The sequence below is a fragment of the Eulemur rufifrons genome, chromosome 29, assembly GCF_041146395.1.
Source record: "Eulemur rufifrons isolate Redbay chromosome 29, OSU_ERuf_1, whole genome shotgun sequence".
Taxonomy (NCBI): domain Eukaryota; kingdom Metazoa; phylum Chordata; class Mammalia; order Primates; family Lemuridae; genus Eulemur; species Eulemur rufifrons.
Genome location: NC_091011.1, coordinates 44356631 through 44376255, shown reverse-complemented (window position 1 = coordinate 44376255; position 19625 = coordinate 44356631). Strand labels below are relative to the sequence as shown.

At 39.2% G+C, this 19625-nt stretch overlaps 1 protein-coding gene across 1 annotated transcript in view; it reads left to right on the top strand.

Annotated features, from left to right (window-relative positions):
* ASB4 (ankyrin repeat and SOCS box containing 4) overlaps positions 1-18873 on the top strand; it is a 42562-nt gene extending 23689 nt beyond the window's left edge. Inside the window, exon 3 of the mRNA XM_069462734.1 lies at positions 17913-18873. Within this exon, the coding sequence (XP_069318835.1) occupies positions 17913-18427 (515 nt within the window). The 3' untranslated portion in view covers positions 18428-18873. The remainder of the gene's footprint in view (positions 1-17912) is intronic.
* Positions 18874-19625: the final 752 nt, after the last annotated feature.

The following is a 19625-nucleotide window of genomic DNA, read 5'->3' as shown; positions in this document are numbered from 1 at the left end:
GTATGCCTGCTTCCTGAAGATGTTTTTACTAATTAGAAAGCTAATGGGAATAACAGTGGACCCCTCTCTTTTCAGACAAATAATCTCCCTGGCAGTCAGGAGAAGTATTAGGTAATCCTCACCAAGATCCACTAAGCGGTAACGGCTCTGGAGAGGCCCACTTAGGGGGTCCATGGGGAGCAAATCGCTCCAGCCTTGGGAACACTCTTCCCGAGGGCCACACCAACCAAAAAACTGCGTGGTAAAGGTAGGAAGGACATTCGCTTCTTGGAAGCAAAGTTGAATTAACCTGAGTGGGAGCAGAAGGAAGAATCGGATAAGAGCCCTGAGGAAAGGTGGGCTTGGATTTAATAATCAGTAATAGTAACGACAGTCGGACATGGCATTTCTATTGCATGCCTGGCGCTGTAGCTATGCTTTCATTAATCCTCACAACTATCCTATGAGGTCAATATGGTTATCCCCGTTTGCAAATTAAAACACTGAGCTTGAGACAAGTGGCTGAATGGCGAAATTAGGTTATGACCTGATTGACCTCAATGCAGAGCCTATTTCGTCCACTAGGTGCCGCTGCTTTCCCTTTGCTAGTTCGAGACTTCGCCGTTGCCTTTTCCTGTGAACCTCATCCCCTCGGTAGACAGAACATGTCAATCGACAAACGTGCCACTCCTCCAGCTCCTTCTAGAACGGCCTTTGTTCACTGCTCCCGATGAAGGGGAAGCGTAGATTGCTAAATTCTGTAACACTTGCTCCTTCCCTGCCAGAGCCCAGGAGGCCAGGAGTAGTATTCCACCGAGGGCTGGCCAGTGGCTCACGCACGGCTTGATATGAAAAGATAAACTCAAGTACAGTGCTTAGGAGTGTAGGTTCTGGAGTAAGACTGCTTGGGTTCAAATCTTGACTCCCTCATTCACTGCCTACGTAAATGAGGGCAAGATTTAACTTCTTTGAATCTTAGTCGTCATCTACTAAATGGGGCTATTTAGTAATAATCCAAGTTAATTCTAGGAAACTCCAACAAGGGTTTATGGATCGTGTATGGCTCTTTGCCTCCATACCTGAACCTGTGTAGACGTCTTTGTATTGTCTAGAAATGCATCTCCCAAATTCCTCCACATTAAACACTGTTTCTGGAGCTGTTAATAGGTGTTTCAAGAAGAGAATTCCTTGGTCAAATAAATTCAGGAAAATCCATGTTTAATTAGATAGATTTCCTCACCATAGAACTTCTCAGAATCTTTCATATGCTAGTGTGAATTATAAATATACAAAGGTACACAGAATATACACATTTATTTGATCACAGAGCTTTTATTTTTAATGCATCTTGCGACAGTAATACGCCACAGAGCAGACTTTGGGAAATGCTGGCTTAGAAGAATGAAATTAGGACTTATAGCTAGAAGGGAAACTCACATTTGATATAGCAAGAATTGCACTTAACCTTGTGTATATCAGTCCCGTTTCCCTCCTGGGGGCAAATTCTATCACTGTAGTAGGAAGAATAATGATCCTCCAAAGATGACTATGTCCTAATCCCTGGAATCTACGAACATGTTAATTTATATGGCAAAAAGCACTTTACAGATGTGATTAAATTAAGAACATTGAGGTGGGGAGATTACCTTGGATTATCCAGGTTGGCCCAGTCTCCTTAAAAATAAGTGGACCTTTTCTGGCTGTAGCCAGAGGAAATGTGACTATAGAAGGAAGGTCAGAGAGATGTGATGTGAAAAGGACTCCACCTACCATTGCCAGCTTTGAAGACGGATGAAGAAGGCCATGAGCTGAGGAACGTGGGCAGCCTCTAGAAGTCAGAAAAGGAAAGGAAATGGATTCTTCTAAAGGGCCTCCAGAAGGAATGTATTCCCATTGAGCTCTGATCTTAGCCTGCTGTATTAGTCAGGGTTTTTCAGAGAAACAGAACCAATAGGATATGCATGTGTGTGTGTGCGCGCACATACAGAGAGAGAGAGGGCTGGGGGAGAGAGGAGAGAAAGGTTTATTTTAAGGCATTGGCTCAGCAATATGAAGGTACACATCCTAAATCTGCAGGGTAGCCCAGCAGGCTGGAGATGCAGTGAAAAGTTGCAGTCTGCTGCCAGAATTTCCTCTTGCTTATGAGCTTAGGGGAAGTCAGCCTTTGTTCCATCAAGGGTTTCAACTGATTGGGTGAGGCCCACCCATGTTAGGGAAGGCAATCTGTTCTTAACTCAAAGTCCACTGATTGAAATGTGCATCTCATCTGAAAACACATTTCAGAGAAACATCCAGAATAATGTTTGACCAAATACCTGGGCACCATGGCCCAGCCAAGGTGACACATAAAATTAGCCATCACATCCACTGAGACCTGTGTCCGACTTCTGGCCTACGGAAGTTATAAGATAGCAAATTTGTGTTGTTTTAAGCCACCCAGTTTGTGGTGATTTGTTACAGCAGCAATGGGAAGCTAATATTCTCACACCCTCTACCCACCCTAAGCATTGCATCTGCTGCAATGCTCGTCATTTCCTGCTGAGGCCCTGGTCATCTATCCCTCAGTTTGGGTCTATTCCCCCAGTTCGGTCATCATCCAGGATGGATTTTGGTGCCGGCATAGATGACCAGGCCAAACTCATAGCTCCTTGATCCCCACAATTCTAACCACCTTCATCCCACTCCGGGTCAGCTGTCCACTCACATGATCACATCTTGGCCCTTTCCATTGCTCCAGTATTTTCTCTTATCTCTTAATCATTCTCTCAGTTACACCATATCCATTCTTCAATGTCATAGTGAATCCAGTTCTTTTTATACAGGTCTTCCAGCTCCTCTTAGCATCATTTCTTTCCCTCCTCAGTCTGGGCTTCCTGGTTGATAACCTGAATTACTGTCTCACCAACATTATAACTTTGCCACAGTAGGGTTCTTCTGGGTTAGCACAGACCTGAGCTATTATACCTCTTACTATCTATTATTAAATTGTCTATAAAAGTGCATTAAAAGTTACCAAAAAAGCCTATTATTAATAGCTATGCAAACTAAATATATGAACAAATTATAAAACAAAGAATGAGTGAAATTTCTGTTAATTACATTATCAAAGAGAATGGATTGAGATGTACATTTTTGATGAGATGCCACATGCTCTACACTCTTAAAAAATGGACAGATGGCCCCCCAAGAGTTAGAGAAATAGATTGATTCACATGTTCAGCATCTGCCTTCAGGGTACACAAATTCTCCTTAACATTACCCTGATAACTCAGGGGAGGATAATTCGGAAACTGCCTTTCTGCAAGAAACAGGCAAACATTTGGAAGACCTCTACTTAATTCCATCCAAACTTTGAAGGGGACTTGACCTCTATAAGACTTAAAGAGATAATGGGCTGAAATGCAAAGAGAGCTGGGGGAAATAATTTCCCTTTTCCATTCCCCCGGATGCTGTGCCAAACCTTTATGTAGCCATACCTCTAGTTCCACCAGCTTGGGACCTAGACAATATCACACCTGGGTACCCCTGTGTGTAACAGCTGTGAACTGAATTAGTAGGAAGTCCTTCTCCAGTGGCCCACTTCCTGATGTGATCCCCAGAAGAGACCTAACCTCTGCCCAAGCAATTGCTATTTCTGTAAGCCACTGGTTGTAGAAAGAACCCAGGTGTTCCCTCTCGACTAAAGGACTTCTCATTCATTCTCAAGGATGCAGAGATGGGCTTCATCACCCTTGCTTTTCATGCTGGTGCTGCACCGAGAAAGGGAGGCTCATTGTTGCTTGACTGCTTCCCTTTCGTGTAATTGGTTTCTGCTACCCTAATGCTCCACCTGTGCCACTCTCCTTCATGCCATGTCATCTCCCTGTCACTCCAGTTCTGCCTCTGTTCACCTCCACCCCTGGGGCAGGTCTGGGCCTTCTCTTGCTCTGAGTCCAGAACAAATGGAATTTTGTCCCTGGGTAGAGGAAGGAGTCCTTATTCACTTTCTTCAAATTTTTAGCCTTAAAAAACAAACAAACAAACAAACAAAAAAACCTTTCCTCAGGATTAACCTCTTTTTCAGTTGAATGACAATAGCAGCATTCATTTCCTTCAGCAAAAACACCTTCCCAACCACAAGACAGGTTCTGACTTCATGAGCCCAACAAAATCCGTGCAAAATAATTTAATAATGGTGCATTTTCCAAAGTCTGAGTCTTATCTATGGCTACTTTGCTAAGTTTTAATCAATGGTTTTTTGGGAACTAAAAAGATAAAAAATAAAATAAGTATAAAGTGATTGAGCTCAGTGCTCCTAACTTGATTGTTCTCTAATAGCATGTCTAGAAAGCTATCTTTTCTTTAAGGTTGAGTAAATTAAAAGTAAACACAATGATAAATAAACATGGGCTCTGTGAAAAAAATCTGTCTCCCAAGGGATGAGAAGCAATATTCTGAGGAGTTGGCAGCTAAGCTTTGATATGAAAAAGATTTGCTTCAGGAGACAGAGGGAAATAGTTTCTGATATTTGCTTCCTGTTTTCGATATGGTTTTAAAAAAAATACAAGTAGCTGTTAAAGAAGAAGAAACTTGTTATGAGAGCAGACCAAGTGTAAAATAGTTTGGTTTAGGAAGCATTTATAAAGCCAAGCTGTTTTCCTACTTCTTCCCTGACCTTTCTTCAGTCTCATTTTCTGGATCTGCTACTCTTTTCTGTGTTTAAATGTTGGCATGCCCCAGGGCTCAGTCAAAGATGTCCTTTTCCCATCTAAACACAAACCTGGGTGATTCCATCTAGTCCCGTGGCTTCAGGTATCATCAAATGGCGTTCACTTCCAGATTGGTGTTTCCAGCCTGACCCTCTGCCCTGAACTCCAGACTCATCTATCCAATTATTAATATATTTCACCCACCTCTCCTGGATGTTTAATAATCGTCTCAAATTTACCATGTCCACAATGAAACTGTGTTTCCTGTCCCTACCTCTGTGCTCTCCAACTTCCTGTTCTCAATAAACAACAATTCTGTTCTTCCAGTTGTTTGTGCCAAAAGCCTAAAAGAGTCTTCGTTTTCTCACATCCCCTCAGACTTCACACCTCACAATAGCAAAACCTGTGGGTGCTGTCGACATCTACCTCCAGTCCGACCACGACAGACTGCCTGCACTGTGACCACCCTACCCCAAGCCGCTTGGACCATGATAATCAACTTCTAGTAACTTCCCTGCTTTCACGCTTTCCTCTTTTGCAGTCCACATGCCACACAGCCAGCCAGAGTGATCTTTAGAAAAGGTAAATCATGATGGTCACACTAAAAGCCCAGAATTCACAACTATGTACTACATCCAGGGAACAAAATTGCACTTGTACCCCCTAATCTATGAAAATAAAATTTAAAAAGGGCAATTTGGATCATTTTACTCCCAGATATGTGCTTGCCTACTTAAAACATGGTCTGAAATCTTTTCTGTGACGTCCTTGAGCCTGGCATCATCTGGTCCTCTGTTGCCTCAGTAATGTTATTCCTGCCACCTGTCACTCCCCTCTGGTAGTGCTTTTCTGAACACAACAGACTTGTTCTCATCTCAGAGCCTTCAGCCTTGCTCTGGAAAGCCTTTCCCCATGATCTCCAGTCACTGGCAATTAGCAGGGCTAAGCAAATACTCCTTATGCAACTGCCACCACAATGAAGTTTAGAACAAACATTTCACCACCCAAGAAGAACCTGTTCTGCACACTTTAGCGAGCACCTCCATTTTCCTCCCATCCCTGTTCCCAGGCAACCACTAATGTACTTTTTGTCTCTATGTACTTGTCTATTCTGGGCTTTACACATAAATGGAATCATACAGTAAGTGGTCTTCTTGTTGTTATAAGAAGGTCAACTTGTTATGATATATCTTTTTGGTTATACCTGGCTTCTTTTACTTAGCATAAGATTTTTAATGTTTCTTGAAACATTGAAATAAAAATGTTTTAGTGCTTCATTCCTTTTTATTGATGACTCTCCCATTGTATAGATATACGTTTTATTTATCCATTTATCAGTTTTGGGTTATTATGAATAATGATGCTACAAACATTTATTTAGAAGTTTTTTGTGGGCATATATGTTTATTTCTCTTGGGTATATACCTGGGAATGCTAAGAATGCTGAAATTGCTGGGTCATATGGTAACACCATGCTTAACTTTGTGAAGAAGTGTCCTCTTGCTTCCCAAAGTGGTGGCATCCTTTTATATCCAGCCATCAGTGTACAAGGATTCCTATTTTTCCACCTCCTTGCCAACACTTGTTATTATATATCTTTTTGGTTATAGCCATGCTAGTGGGTATGAAATGGTATAAAACTATGGTTTTGATTTGCATTTCCATAATGGCTAATGGCATTGAGCATCTTTTCATGTGTTGATGACCATGTGTATATTTTCTATAGAAATGTCTGCCTCTTTATCTATTATTTGTCTTTTTACTATTGAGTTGTAATAGTTCTTTATATATTTTAGATATGATATTCTTATAATTTTGGGAGTTGTCTGTTCACAGATAAAATGAAAAGAGTAGCTATGATTGCTCAAGGAAGTTATGTATAATAAGAAGTGCAGGGAGCAAATGATGACACTCAGGGTGAAACATAACAGTTTAGGGAGTGAGAAGAAGAAGGGGAATCATAGAAAAGTCATCAAGGAATAGCCACAGAAGGAGCAGAAAGCACTCCCAAAGAAGCTGAAGAAAGTAAAATTTCAAAAAGTGAGTCATCAACACCACTGGATGTAGCAGAGAAGTGTAGTAAGATGAAGGTTGAAAAATGTAGTTGGAGGTAATCAATTGGAGGCCACTGGTGATGTCTGTCAGAGCAGTTCCAGTGGAGTGGTGGGGACAGAGGCAGGATTTGATGGACGGAGGAGTGTATGGGTGGTGATAAAGTGGGTGCACAAAGCAGAGACCACACTTTCAAGAAGTTTGGCGAAAAGGAGATCAAAAGAAATTGGAAGGTAGCTAAAAGGAAAAACAGAGTTTATAAAATAAAGGCCAAGAGTCAGTGGAAAGGGACATGTTGGATAAATAATACAGAGAAATTACTTGTTGAGCAACATTCTACTGCTGGCCACGTGATCGACTGCAATGATGGAGGTGTTGGTCTTGAATTAGAGGAGAGAAAATGATAGAGAGAAGGTAAAAGTAGCTACTGAATCAGTGAGAATTTTAATTTGTTTGTTTGTTTGTTTGTTTCACTGCAACCCACACACAGAAACTCAACTCAATTTAGCTATGGTAAAAGTCACTAGTGTTCATCAATATCTAGTTCTCATCCCCTCCAGACTCATGGAAGACCACACTTTCTAGTCCCCTGGCAGGTCAGCAGGCATATGACTCTTTTTAGCTAATGACATGGAACAGAAGAAATAAGAGTTACTTCTCGGCTTAGGCAGTGAAAAGCTCACACAGGATTTTTAAAGTCTATTTCTACCCATGGTAGTGTGTTAAGGGGGCAAACTTCTGGAGAAATGATGAAGCCATGAGACTAAGGTGGCTTGGATTCCTGAGAGGTCAAATAGAGGACATTGGTTCTGCATTGCCACCTGGAGCTACAATGTCCTATGTGACAGTGAGAAATAAACATCTGTGGCTTTAAGCCACTGACATCTGAGCCTTGTCACAACAACATAATTTAGTTTATCCTGATTAAATCCTAGCCTAAGGAAAAATTTGACTATATTGGCACCAAGGAAGTGTTGAATGACCTAGCTAAGGCTAACATAGAATTGAAACTGGGCAACTAGAACCATTGACTCAAACGAGTCCAACAGGGTGGGGATGTGTAAACCTTTAACAGGGAATCCACTGCAGGGAGGACGGATGAGATTTCTGGTAATACTAATACAATCTGTCCAAGAAGATTTAGGAATTGTGAGTGCAAACGTGTTGGATGGGTCATGCACTAAGGCTTTGCAGGATGATGTCAGGACAGGGATGAAAGACAGACTGAGCCACATACCTGTGTCTTCAGTGAAAATGAGAGTCACGGGAAGCATGTGAGGTTATAGGTAAGAAGAGATAAAGAGTAACCTCATTGGGTGACGTAAGCCTTAAAGGATGAGGTAGACAAGGGTGAGGAAGTGATGGTTCTTGTTCATCTGGAAGAAAGTAGTTCTCTGCTACAGGCCCTAGAGGATGCGAGTACTAGAGAGACGGAACCTTAAGGGAAATGGCATTTCATTTCAACTTTCATTTGAGACAAGACTACGGAAGATACAAGAAAACATATTTGCCACAGAATGTAGACTGAAAGGGCAAAATTGAAGCTAGAACAAAGCAGTCAACTGAAAATATGCTTTGGTGACAGCTAATGACAAACTTGACACTGTAGAAAATTGCATCCTTGAGAAAGAAGCAGACGTGAGAAACAATTCCAGACATGCAGAGAAAGAAAAGCCCGGAATAGGAAAAAGAGATCTAACCTTTAAATAATAGATGTTTCTAAATAATGCTAACTGTTAATAATAAGCAAGACAATATATGTAAAACTCTTAGTAAGTGCTTAAAAATAGCAGACATTTATTAATATTTTCAAATAGGAACACCAAACAAACATGTTGTCTTTTTTACCTGCACAAAAGCCTATGCCAGCCCTGATGTGGTTTTGAACTAAGGCAGGTGTAGCTCGAGTTGATAAGACCAAGTGTAAACTCACAGCGGCCAAACATCTCAGATAAAAAAGCAGGTAACGAGGATTCTAAACTTCTGTCCGAAGTTGATAAACTGAACCAAATTTCTTCTCAAATCCTTAATATCGACCCATGTTAGTATTTTCTCCATGTTTCCTTAAGTTCTCACAAATGTTGCAGGCCACCATAACCAATGAGACAAAATACTTTTCATCTTATCTTACTGCTTTTTCTAAGAAAAGCATAATTTTAAAAGTGATCTTAAAAAAAAAGCCACGAGTGATCCACCATGTTTTCATTCACATCTTTGAGAAAAGGGTTTAAAAAGTTGTGAGAAGTGATTTCTTATCAATGACTATAACTTGATAATTGGTGAGTGATGAACATTTTGAGGCAAAAAAGGTTTTATAATTTTCAGTATGTAAAGAAATGTTTCCTTTTTGAATATGACCAATATTTCAAAACAGGATGGAAGAAAAAAATTCTTATCTAAAGGACATTCATTCGTTTGGAGATGAAATGGGTAGGTTTGGTTCTTGACAAAGTTAACTTAAAAAATCGAAATACAGATTAATTCACATCATATGCCTGTTTCAAAACATCACATGTACCTTATAAAGACATACAATTATTATGTACACATAATAATTAAAAATTAAAAACATGTAACTCTAGAAGAGCTTTAGTAAAACATGAGAGTTCAGTGCTGGGGTATTATATCCAATGATATGGTGCATCCTTGAGTCAAGGAATAATTTTAATTCTGAGAGCACCCCCCAACAGGGGCAGCTATGCCTCTGACAAGGTAGTGGGCTCTGCACTAAGGGGTATTTAAGGATGTTATGGACAAAGAGAACAGAAACAAAACACACGTTAGCAGCTGTTTAGCTGATCTCTCCACTTCGTCCAGCTGCCTGAAAGATTGAACAAAGTGCAAACAGTCAACACTTTATCTAAAAACTCAGGTTTATTGGAGAGTATACAAAGAAGTTAAACTGGTAGAGGAGTCAAAAAGACTCCATTCTTTCAGATCTAATAGAAGACTTGGATCTACTTGATCTAATAGAAGGCTTGGATAAAACTGCCCACATCCAGAGTAAATAAGCCGAGAGTGTATTCAGAAGCGTAGTGACCAAATACAAAGTCCTGCCCATTCCTTTCCAGTCCCAATTTCTATACTACGCTTTTATTTTAAAAGTTTATTATTTAGCTTTCAATTTGCTTTTAATTTATCTGAAATGTAACACACGCTCCCACTCCCCGACCCCCACCCTTGCACACTTGAGATCTAATTCATGCTTTTATAACATTGCTAGCCTTTGGTTCCAATACTTTTGTTAAATAGTCCATTATTTCTCCACCGCTCCATCTGTCATTACAGATGCTTTCTGTAAATAGGTCTGTTTCTAGGCTCTGCATTCTGTTTCATTGGTCTAGTAGTCTCTCCCTGAATCAATACCACACTATTTTAATTACAGTTTGCCCTGATATCTGGTAGACACCAGACAACTAAGATTTTTTTCTTGTTTTGGAATACCATTCATTATGGCAGTGACCCTCCTGGTATTTGAATTACAATACGAAGCACCTGTATCAGTTCTATTATAATGAACAGCTGCTCCAATTCTGGGTAGATATCCCCCATCTTCACTGTATTTTCTTTTCTTCTCATTCTTTTTATTTCTCTTTTCCAAAATTGATTTGCTCTTTGTGCTCTTTACTCTGCAAATTCTGCGGGAAAAAGAATCTCACATTTCAATTGCATTGAATTTATAGATTGATTCAGGAAGAATTGTCATCCTTACAATAATGAGTCTTTCTATCCCTTAACACAGTAAAACTTTCCATTCATTTAGGTTCTTTGCCTTCAATAAGGTTTTTATTATTTTCTTCATAATGAACTTTTATATATTCTGAAAAGTGAATAAGAAAAATACAACCCAATGAAAAATGAGCAAAGGCTATGAATACACAATTCTTACAAGTAAGATCCTGTGGCCTATAAACATATGAGAATATACTCTACTGGTAACTGGGGGAGTAAAAATTAAATAAAAATACCATTTCATACCATCTCATTGGCAAACATTAAAAAGTTTGAGAGTATCTAGTGTTGAAAATGATATTAGACCTTTATGCTCTACTGATGGACATTTAAATTGAGCAACCACTGATGAGTATAATTTAATGTAGTTGAAAATGTTCATATAGTACCTCCCAGTAATTCTATTTCTCTGTCTCAGGTAACTACTGCACAATTTGAAGGGTGTTTGGTATTGTGAAAAAGTTAAAACAACTTTACTGTCCTTAGGAAAGGAATAGCTAAACTGTGGTTTAATTATATAGTGCAATTCTGTTCAGTAGTTAAAATGTTAAAAAATCAGTTCTCCACTCAATAACATAATGTGACTGATAAAAACAAGTTGCAAAAGTGAGATATATTAATAATTTATATAGTTTCAAAAACACAAAATAGTATATGTTTTCTATTGATATACATATGAATAGTAAAAAGAAGAAAAATTTACCAAGCAATGACAAGCATCGACTTTAGAATAGTGGTTGAAGAAATAAAGGGAAGAGAGAAAGGAGAAAAGGATTAGTTGGGCATGGTGGCTCATGTGTGTAATCCTGGTGACTCAGGAGGCTGAGGTGAGAGGATCTCTTGAGGCCAGGAGTTTGAGGGTGCAATAAGCTATGATCACATCACTGCACTTCTACCTGTATGACAGAGCAAGACCCCATCTCAAGAAAGAAGGAAGGAAGGAAGGAAAGAAGGGAGGGAGGGAGGAAGGAAGGGAAAGAAAGGGGGGGAGGGAGGGGGAGGGAGGGAAGAAAGAAATGAAGGAAGGAAGGAAGGGGAAGAAAGAAAGAAAAAGAAAGAAAGAAAGGAAGGAAGGAAGGGGAAGAAAGAAAAAGAAAGGAAAGAAGGAAGGAAGGAAAGAAAGAAAGAAAAAGAAAGCAAGAAAGAGAGAAGGAAAGAAAAAAAAGGAAGGAAGGGAGGGAGGGAAGGGAAGAAAGAGAAAGAAAGAAAAAGAAAGAAAGAAAGGAAGGAAGGGGAACAAAGAAAAAGAAAGAAAGAGAGAAAGAGAGAAAGGAAAGAAAGAGAGAGAAAGAAAGAAAGAGGAGGGAGGGAGGGAAGAAAGAAAAAGAAAGAAATGAAGGAAGGAAAGAAGGGGAAGAAAGAAAAAGGAAGGAAAGAAGGAAGGAAAGAAAGAAAGAAAAAGAAAGCGAGAAAGAGAGAAGGAAAGAAAGAAAAAGGAAGGAAGGGAGGGAGGGAGGGAGGGGAAGAAAGAGAAAGAAATGAAGGAAGGAAGGGGAAGAAACAAAAAGAAAGAAAGAGAGAGAGAAAGTGAGAAAGGAAAGAAAGAAAAAGAAAGGAAAGAAGGAAGGGGAAGAAAAAAGAAAGAAAGAGAGAAAGAAAGAGAAAGAGAGAAAGGAAAGAAAGAAAGAGAGAGAAAACTAAAGCAAATATGGCAAAAATATTTGTCAAATATAGGTATGGTATAGAGTTGTCTGTTATACTTTCTGGATTTTCCTATATGTTTGAATATTTCATAATTCATAAAAAATCTTAGAGTTGGTGCTGATATAATAAAAATTTAGGGCCGGGCGCGGTGGCTCACGCCTGTAATCCTAGCACTCTGGGAGGCCGAGGCGGGTGTATCGCTCGAGGTCAGGAGTTCAGGACCAGCCTGAGCAAGAGCGAGACCCCGTCTCTACTAAAAATAGAAAGAAATTATCTGGACAACTAAAATATATATAGAAAAAATTAGCCGGGCATGGTGGCACATGCCTGTCATCCCAGCTACTCGGGAGGCTGAGGCAGAAGGATTGCTTAAGCCCAGGAGTTTGAGGTTGCTGTGAGCTAGGCTGACGCCACGACACTCACTCTAGCCTGGGCAACAAAGCGAGACTTTGTCTCAAAAAAAAAAAAAAAAAAAAAAAAATTAGGTATAGTAACACAACAGAATTCTAACTCTGTTTTATATATAAATACAAAATACTTTTGAATTTTAGATAAATATGGTCATTTACAGAAATGCAACTACAGCTTAAATCAAGATGAGGTTGGACTTTGACTTATCCAGAACTTTATCAAGATTTTTTCTTGTTTTGGAATACCATTCATCATGGCAGTGACGCTCCTGGTATTTGAATTACAATATAAAACACCTGTATCGGTTCTATTCTGTTCCAATTCTACATATGGGTTCAAGCAAATCACTCTTTCACTATGCCATCTAGGATAGTCTTTCCCAAACATTAACATAATGAATTTCACAGAGCATTGTAATTTCTTTATATTATTTATAACAATCACAATTTTTCCTGTAGATGTTAGCTAGGGCATTAGGTTAATTTCTAAAAGATAATGTATGAAGGTAGATGATATGGACTTCACCGCAGCACAGGAAAGGTGTGTTTGAGAGAGTTAGGAAGCACCGATCTGGGCTGGTCTTCTGTCTTAGCTCCAATCCGCACCACATAGGCTCTTCAAGAAATAAAGACCACCAGGACAGGGAGGGGAGAGGGGAGCTGGCTTAGGGATATGCAGTGGGGATGTGCAGTCCTTGAGTCTGGGAAGATGGAGGGCTGACAGTTTCTGCAGTGATAGAGACCTGTTCCCTGCTCCCTGCTCCCACGCTCCTGCAGCACCTGCATGTGACAGAACTTGGGGGCCAAGTGGATGCTTGAGAGAGGATGGCTCTGAGAGCCATCTCGTAGCCTGTAGGGCGTAGCAAAGCCCAGCAGATGGAGCCACAATGATGACTGATCATGGAGGTTCAGCCAACCTAACAAATGGGGACTTGGAGACAGTTTAATGTTTTCTTTGGAAAATAAAATAAGGAAATATGGGATCTTATAACTAGGATTCATGAAATTAATGCTATCAGTTGGAGGTAATGAAATCAGTTGTCATACCGTATGGCAGAACAGGAAAAATTCAATATTAACAGCATTGTGTTGAAGTCACTATAATCTTAGCTTTAGGAAATTTCCCTACAACCCCCATCCTTTCCATTCAAATTCTTATCCCATCTCTCCTTTTCATCCCATTCTCAATGCACACAGACCTCTGTTTCCTTTGTCCACAGATGAAATTTGAAAATTCCTGTTCTTTATCATGCAGAGCAAATTTCAATCTTTACCTTATTTGTTACCATTCCAGACTACTTCTGGAGACCCTATTGCATAAATTAAAAGGTTCATGAAGGACCTTCTCTCATTAAAAGTTACTTTACCCCAGAAATAATTTACCCTGCTCACCTAGAATGAAAATTGTTGCAGATATTTTACAGGATATAGTTTACAGAAATGTAAAGAAAATCCATTAGAGAAACAGACCATATTTCCACATGGAAGGATTCCATATTATAAGAATGTCAATTCTTCCTAAATTGATGTGTACACCAAAATAAGGTCCAGGTCAAATGTTAAACTTTTTTAAAAAATTAAAAAGAACTGGATTATAATTAATCCGGATAGTTATGCAACCTCTGAGAGGACTAGGAAGGACATTCTAATACAAAAGAAAAAAACAAGAGTAAGTTTGACTACCTAAAGTTAATATCACTGTATTTAGGAATAACCAAATAAACTGGTTAAAAAGCTTATAGCAATTATGATAGCAAAAACTTACATTTTAATGAAGAGCTCATACAAATGCAAACAAAGCAGAAAGGTTTCAATATATAAAGAGACAACCAAATTTGGACAATTAACTAAAGAAGAAATAACACTAGTTAATAATTACTGAGAAAGTGTCCAAATTAATAATCAAATGAATTCAGATTTTTAAAAATAAACATTTTTTACTAGCAAACTACTAAGAATTTTTTTAAATGTATAATATAGCTAATCGTATGCATCAATGAGCAAGATATAAATATAATTTTTGGCAATTATTCATAAAGACCCTTATCATAGTTCAAATGTTTTAGCTTAATAATTCTATTTTGGGGAAATTTATTCCAAGGAATAATGCACAAGAATGCTTGGGGCAGCAGTGTTTGGAATAGCCTAAACCTGTAAATATCCATCTCCAGTAGAATGGATAAATTGTGGATTGTTCATGCTAAGAAACAAATATAATAAAATAAACAAGTGGGAGCTAAATATCACAACATAGATTACTTTCATCAACATAATATTGAGTGAAAGAAGCAAGTCATAAAAGAGTATGTGTCTATGATTCCATTTATTCAAAGTTCAAAAATTAATGAAACTAAACTATCTTGTTTAGAGTTATAGACAAAAGTGGTAAGACTATAAAGAAATGCAAAGACCTGATTATTTTAATAGTCAAGCAATAGTTACCTCTGGTAGGACAGAGGAGTTGTGATGGGAAACACAGCAGGAAAGCGGAGGGCTTCTCTGGATCTAGGAGTATTTGGTTTCTCGATTTGGGATATGATTATACAGGTGATGGCTTTACAGTAATTTTTTAAAACTGCACATATGTATTTTCATATATTATGTAATATATATGTCATGGGTCGAATTGTACCCCCTTCTACACACAAAAACAAACAAACACACACACAAGATATGTTGAAGTCCTAATCTCCAGTACCTCACCATATAATTTGTTTGGAAATAGCTTTGCTGCAGATTTAATTTCTTACACTGGAGTAGGGTGGGTCCATATTGCAGTATAACTGGTGTCCTTAGAAGAAGACAGCCATGTAAAGACACAGAGAGACAGAGAGAATGCCACATGGAGATGGCAGAGGCAGGGATTGGAGGGATGTATCTACTGAGCAAGAAACACCAAGGATTGGCAACCATCACCAGAAGCCGAGCGAGGTCTGAGACAGATTCTCCTTCAAAGTCCTCAGAATGGGTTACAGTGAGCTGCAATCGTGCCATCGCACCCCAGCCTGGGTGACAGAGACAGAGCCCCCCAAAAATTCCTCAGAAAGAACCAAGCCCAGATGCCTTAATTTTGGACTTCTAGCCCCCAGAACTGTGGAAGAATAAATTTCTCTTGTTTTAAACTACCTTCTGTGTGGTACTTTGTTATCATAGCTCTTAGAAACGAATACATTGTATTTTCACATTAAAAAAAAATTTTTTTAAAAGGTCCCAAGAATTTATGTCTCTGGTCTCTAATTTCTTGAATAAATCACAGAATCTAAAATCAAAAAATAGTCAAATCATCCTACTTAATATATTCCCTGGAAAAGTTACACCGAAAGACCCAATTCAAGTATAAAAATAAGGAGCTCCTATTCAGAAAAGGAAGCTATGTAGTTGTATCAAGAGGTCAAGGATCAATTGTAAATGTCCAAGGACGTTAAAAAGTAAAGGATGTGGTTTGTTCCAAGTTGGCCTGTAAAAATTTCATCTTGACCCTTTGATTTTTGCCCTTACTGGAAATTCTGCAGTGTCTGAAGTGACCCTGCACATGGCTTCTGGGAAGATGTTCTCATTCATTCCTTTTCACTCCAGAGCAAAGAATAGCTGAACTGAAATGAGGCCTGAACTCCAGGGCAAAATATTGATGAACACAGATGGCTCTGTGAAAGACAATCTTCGGCTGCAATTCTACTTTCTGCACTTAGCAATCCAGACTCTCCCAGAGTTTACAGAGCAGTGTGTTCTTGGAAACCTCACTGAGGGAGCTGATTTCACAGTGGTCCCCAATCTTTTTGGCACCAATGACTGTTTTCATGGAAGATAATTTTTCCACAGACTGGGGGCAGGGGGGATGATTTCGGGATAATTCAAGCGCATTACATGCATTGTGCACTTTATTTCTATTATTATTACATTGTAATGTATAATGAAATAATTATACAACTCACCATAGGTTGGGGACTCCTGTATACAGGATACTGAACATGCTGTAGGATTATTGCCTTTTTCAAATATGTTCCATAGGATCAGGGGACGCCATAAATAAGGGCATAAAGGAGCAATACATCGAGAACAAATTTTAAAATCAACAAAATGCAGAGTTCTTTTTTTCTACTTTCTAGTTTTCATATACTGACAAAGTACAAAAAAAATTTCCTCCAAAAAAAATACTAATGAGGTAGAATAGAAGAGTGATAAGGAATTTTAAAGCCAGGCTGTTTGTTTTCAAACCTTGGTTCTACTGCTTATTAGCTTGGTGTACTTTGGGCCAGTTATTAATGTAAGTACAAATTTCTTCATTTGTAAAATTAGGCTAAAAACTGCACCTAGTGTGAAGGGTTGCTGGGAATATTCAATGAGGCAAGGTATGAAAAGCTTTTAACTCAGAATGTTGCATATGATTAAATGCTTAATAAATATTAGTTACTGGCAAAACAATAACAATAATAAAAAGTCTCTTTGTATTGTACTTGAAGTCCCTGTAAACATTTCCAGTAGAACTGATTACAGAATTGGCCCCCTGGGCATCATTGGGTTCACCCCATTAAATTAGGCAGAGAAGAAAAATTTCAGCTTCTCAGTTTGACCATTCTAGTTCTTAACATTCCCAATCAGAAAAATAAAATTCACTTCAGTTTCCTGGTCTGTTAAATAAGCAGATTGGATTAAGTAATTTCTAGGGAGCTTTCCAAGCACAAAATTCCTGTTTCTAACATCCCTGTCAACTATAAATCAAACATGTTACAGTCCCTAAGCCATTTTCTTTCTTTCAATAAGTGTTTCTATTACACTGCTTCTACCCCTTTCAATGAAAACTATGACCTTTAGGCGAGTTTGGTGGCTATATTTTGTGTGTGCATGTGTTTACCATTGTGTGTTCCAAGGAAGCCTCATAGACTTAGGCTACCCTTATACTGTAATTTCAGCCAAAGGGCTGACAATTTCCATACTGCTAGAGTTTAGTTGCACCTGACCTTTCAGGTTCACCTACTTTGAAAGAGAAGAAAAACATTATTTTGTGAAACATTCAAAACAATTGATGATTTTAAAAGCCACTTGTATGAGCTTCAAAAGTTGAGATATAACATTGATTTTTAATGACATTTCCTATTTTATTGATAAAAGCTATTTAGTTATAGAAATCACTTGGTATTTCCAAATCCACCTGGGAGTAAGCACTAAAATTCAGCAATGCTCCAGCTTTCTTGGCAGAAATTCTTTGCTTTTCTCTGGGTACATTTTCTGGCTGTCCAGGAAATGACACTGTTGTTTCAAAGAAGTGACTTCCACCAGGCCCAGAAATGGAAACTGAAGGTGCAGGGGAGAGGTTAAAAGAGAATCAGGGAGAAAAGTCTTGTTTAATGAACTTTGGGAGCAATGACAAAATGCTTCAATAATTGTCTTCCACAATTACTCTTCACAGGGGCAAACGTGAATATGAAGACCAACAATCAAGATGAGGAGACGCCCCTGCACACGGCTGCCCACTTCGGCCTCTCGGAGCTGGTGGCCTTCTACGTGGAGCACGGGGCCATAGTGGACAGCGTGAACGCCCACATGGAGACCCCGCTGGCCATCGCGACCTACTGGGCCCTCCGTTTTAAAGAGCAGGAGTACAGCAAGGAGCACCATCTCATCTGCCGCATGCTGCTCGACTACAAAGCCGAGGTCAACGCCCGGGACGACGACTTTAAATCTCCCCTCCACAAGGCAGCCTGGAACTGTGATCACGTGCTCATGCACATGATGCTGGAAGCCGGCGCCGAAGCCAATCTCATGGATATCAACGGCTGTGCTGCCATCCAGTACGTGCTGAAGGTCACCTCCGTGCGACCTGCCGCCCAGCCTGAGATCTGCTACCAGCTACTGCTGAACCACGGGGCTGCTCGAATATACCCTCCACAGTTCCACAAGGTGAGGCTGTGCCCAGTGGTTTAGTGAGCAGGTTAACTAAGATTCAAATGGTGGCTTGGTCTCAAATCTGCAGGCAACTCAAGCTTGTTTGAGGCTTGAGTCCTGGGCCAACCGACTCTGATTCTCTTTTGACCTTCCATTTGCACACCTGACTGGAGCTATCTTGCCCTAGTCCAAGTTTGTTTGCAATCTGGGCCTAAGAGCTAGGAATGAGAACAAGACTGGCAGATAATTTTTCATGTTTTGTGTGAACACTAATGAGCTGGTAGTGGCTTCCTGGGGAATTAAGTCTGCCAGAAAGGTGAATGGTGTCAGACAGGTACATAGTTATCATCTTTTAAGCAGAATGTCTGATCTAAAGATAACTCAGCCTGCATCAGAATTAGTTAGCTTGTACACGTGAAAGAGCCACACGATTTTCCAGTTTAATGAAAGCTAACATTTACTAAGTACTACTAATTATATATATTTATTTATTTTATTTTTTAATTTCAGAGTATTACAGGGGTACAAATGCTTTGGTCACATAAGTTGCCTGTATATTTATTATATATGGTGGGTAGAGCACACTGTTATAAGCATTTTGTATTTATTAATTAATTCATTTATTCTAACAATAATCCTACAAGGTATATACTTTTGCTATCCCTACTCTGCAGAAGGGGAACCTGAGACACAGAGTAGTTAGGTAACTTACCTGAGTTCATACAGTTCAGGCAACCTTAGATAATTTGGTTCCAGCATCTATTGCAGTAATATCACACTGCACAGCTTCTCTTTGTAACAACATTGATTGGGAATCTCTAATGGGCTGGCAGGAACCAGATGCTAATAATATTGATGTGGCTAAGGCACGGTACCTATCCTCAAGTAGCTTAAAATGTAGTGGGAGAGATAAACAAATAATGAGATAATTTTAATATGCTGTGGTAGATGATAAAGTAGAGGAATACAGTGTGCTATAGAAGCATGGAAGACCATTTTGCGTAGGGTTAATGCTGGTCATTAATTTGGAAGCCAAATGTATTTTACCTTAAAATAAACAAATCAGATAACACTGTTCCTAGGATCTCCATCATTCTAAAAATTCAATTAACAAAAATCTGAGGAGTTTGAGGTGTAGACCAGCTAACTAATGTTAGGGTCACAGAAAACAAATTGACAGAAGTTTTACAGAATTCACAGCTAAGTTCTGCCTCCTACGTTGGTAGAATGTCAGCGA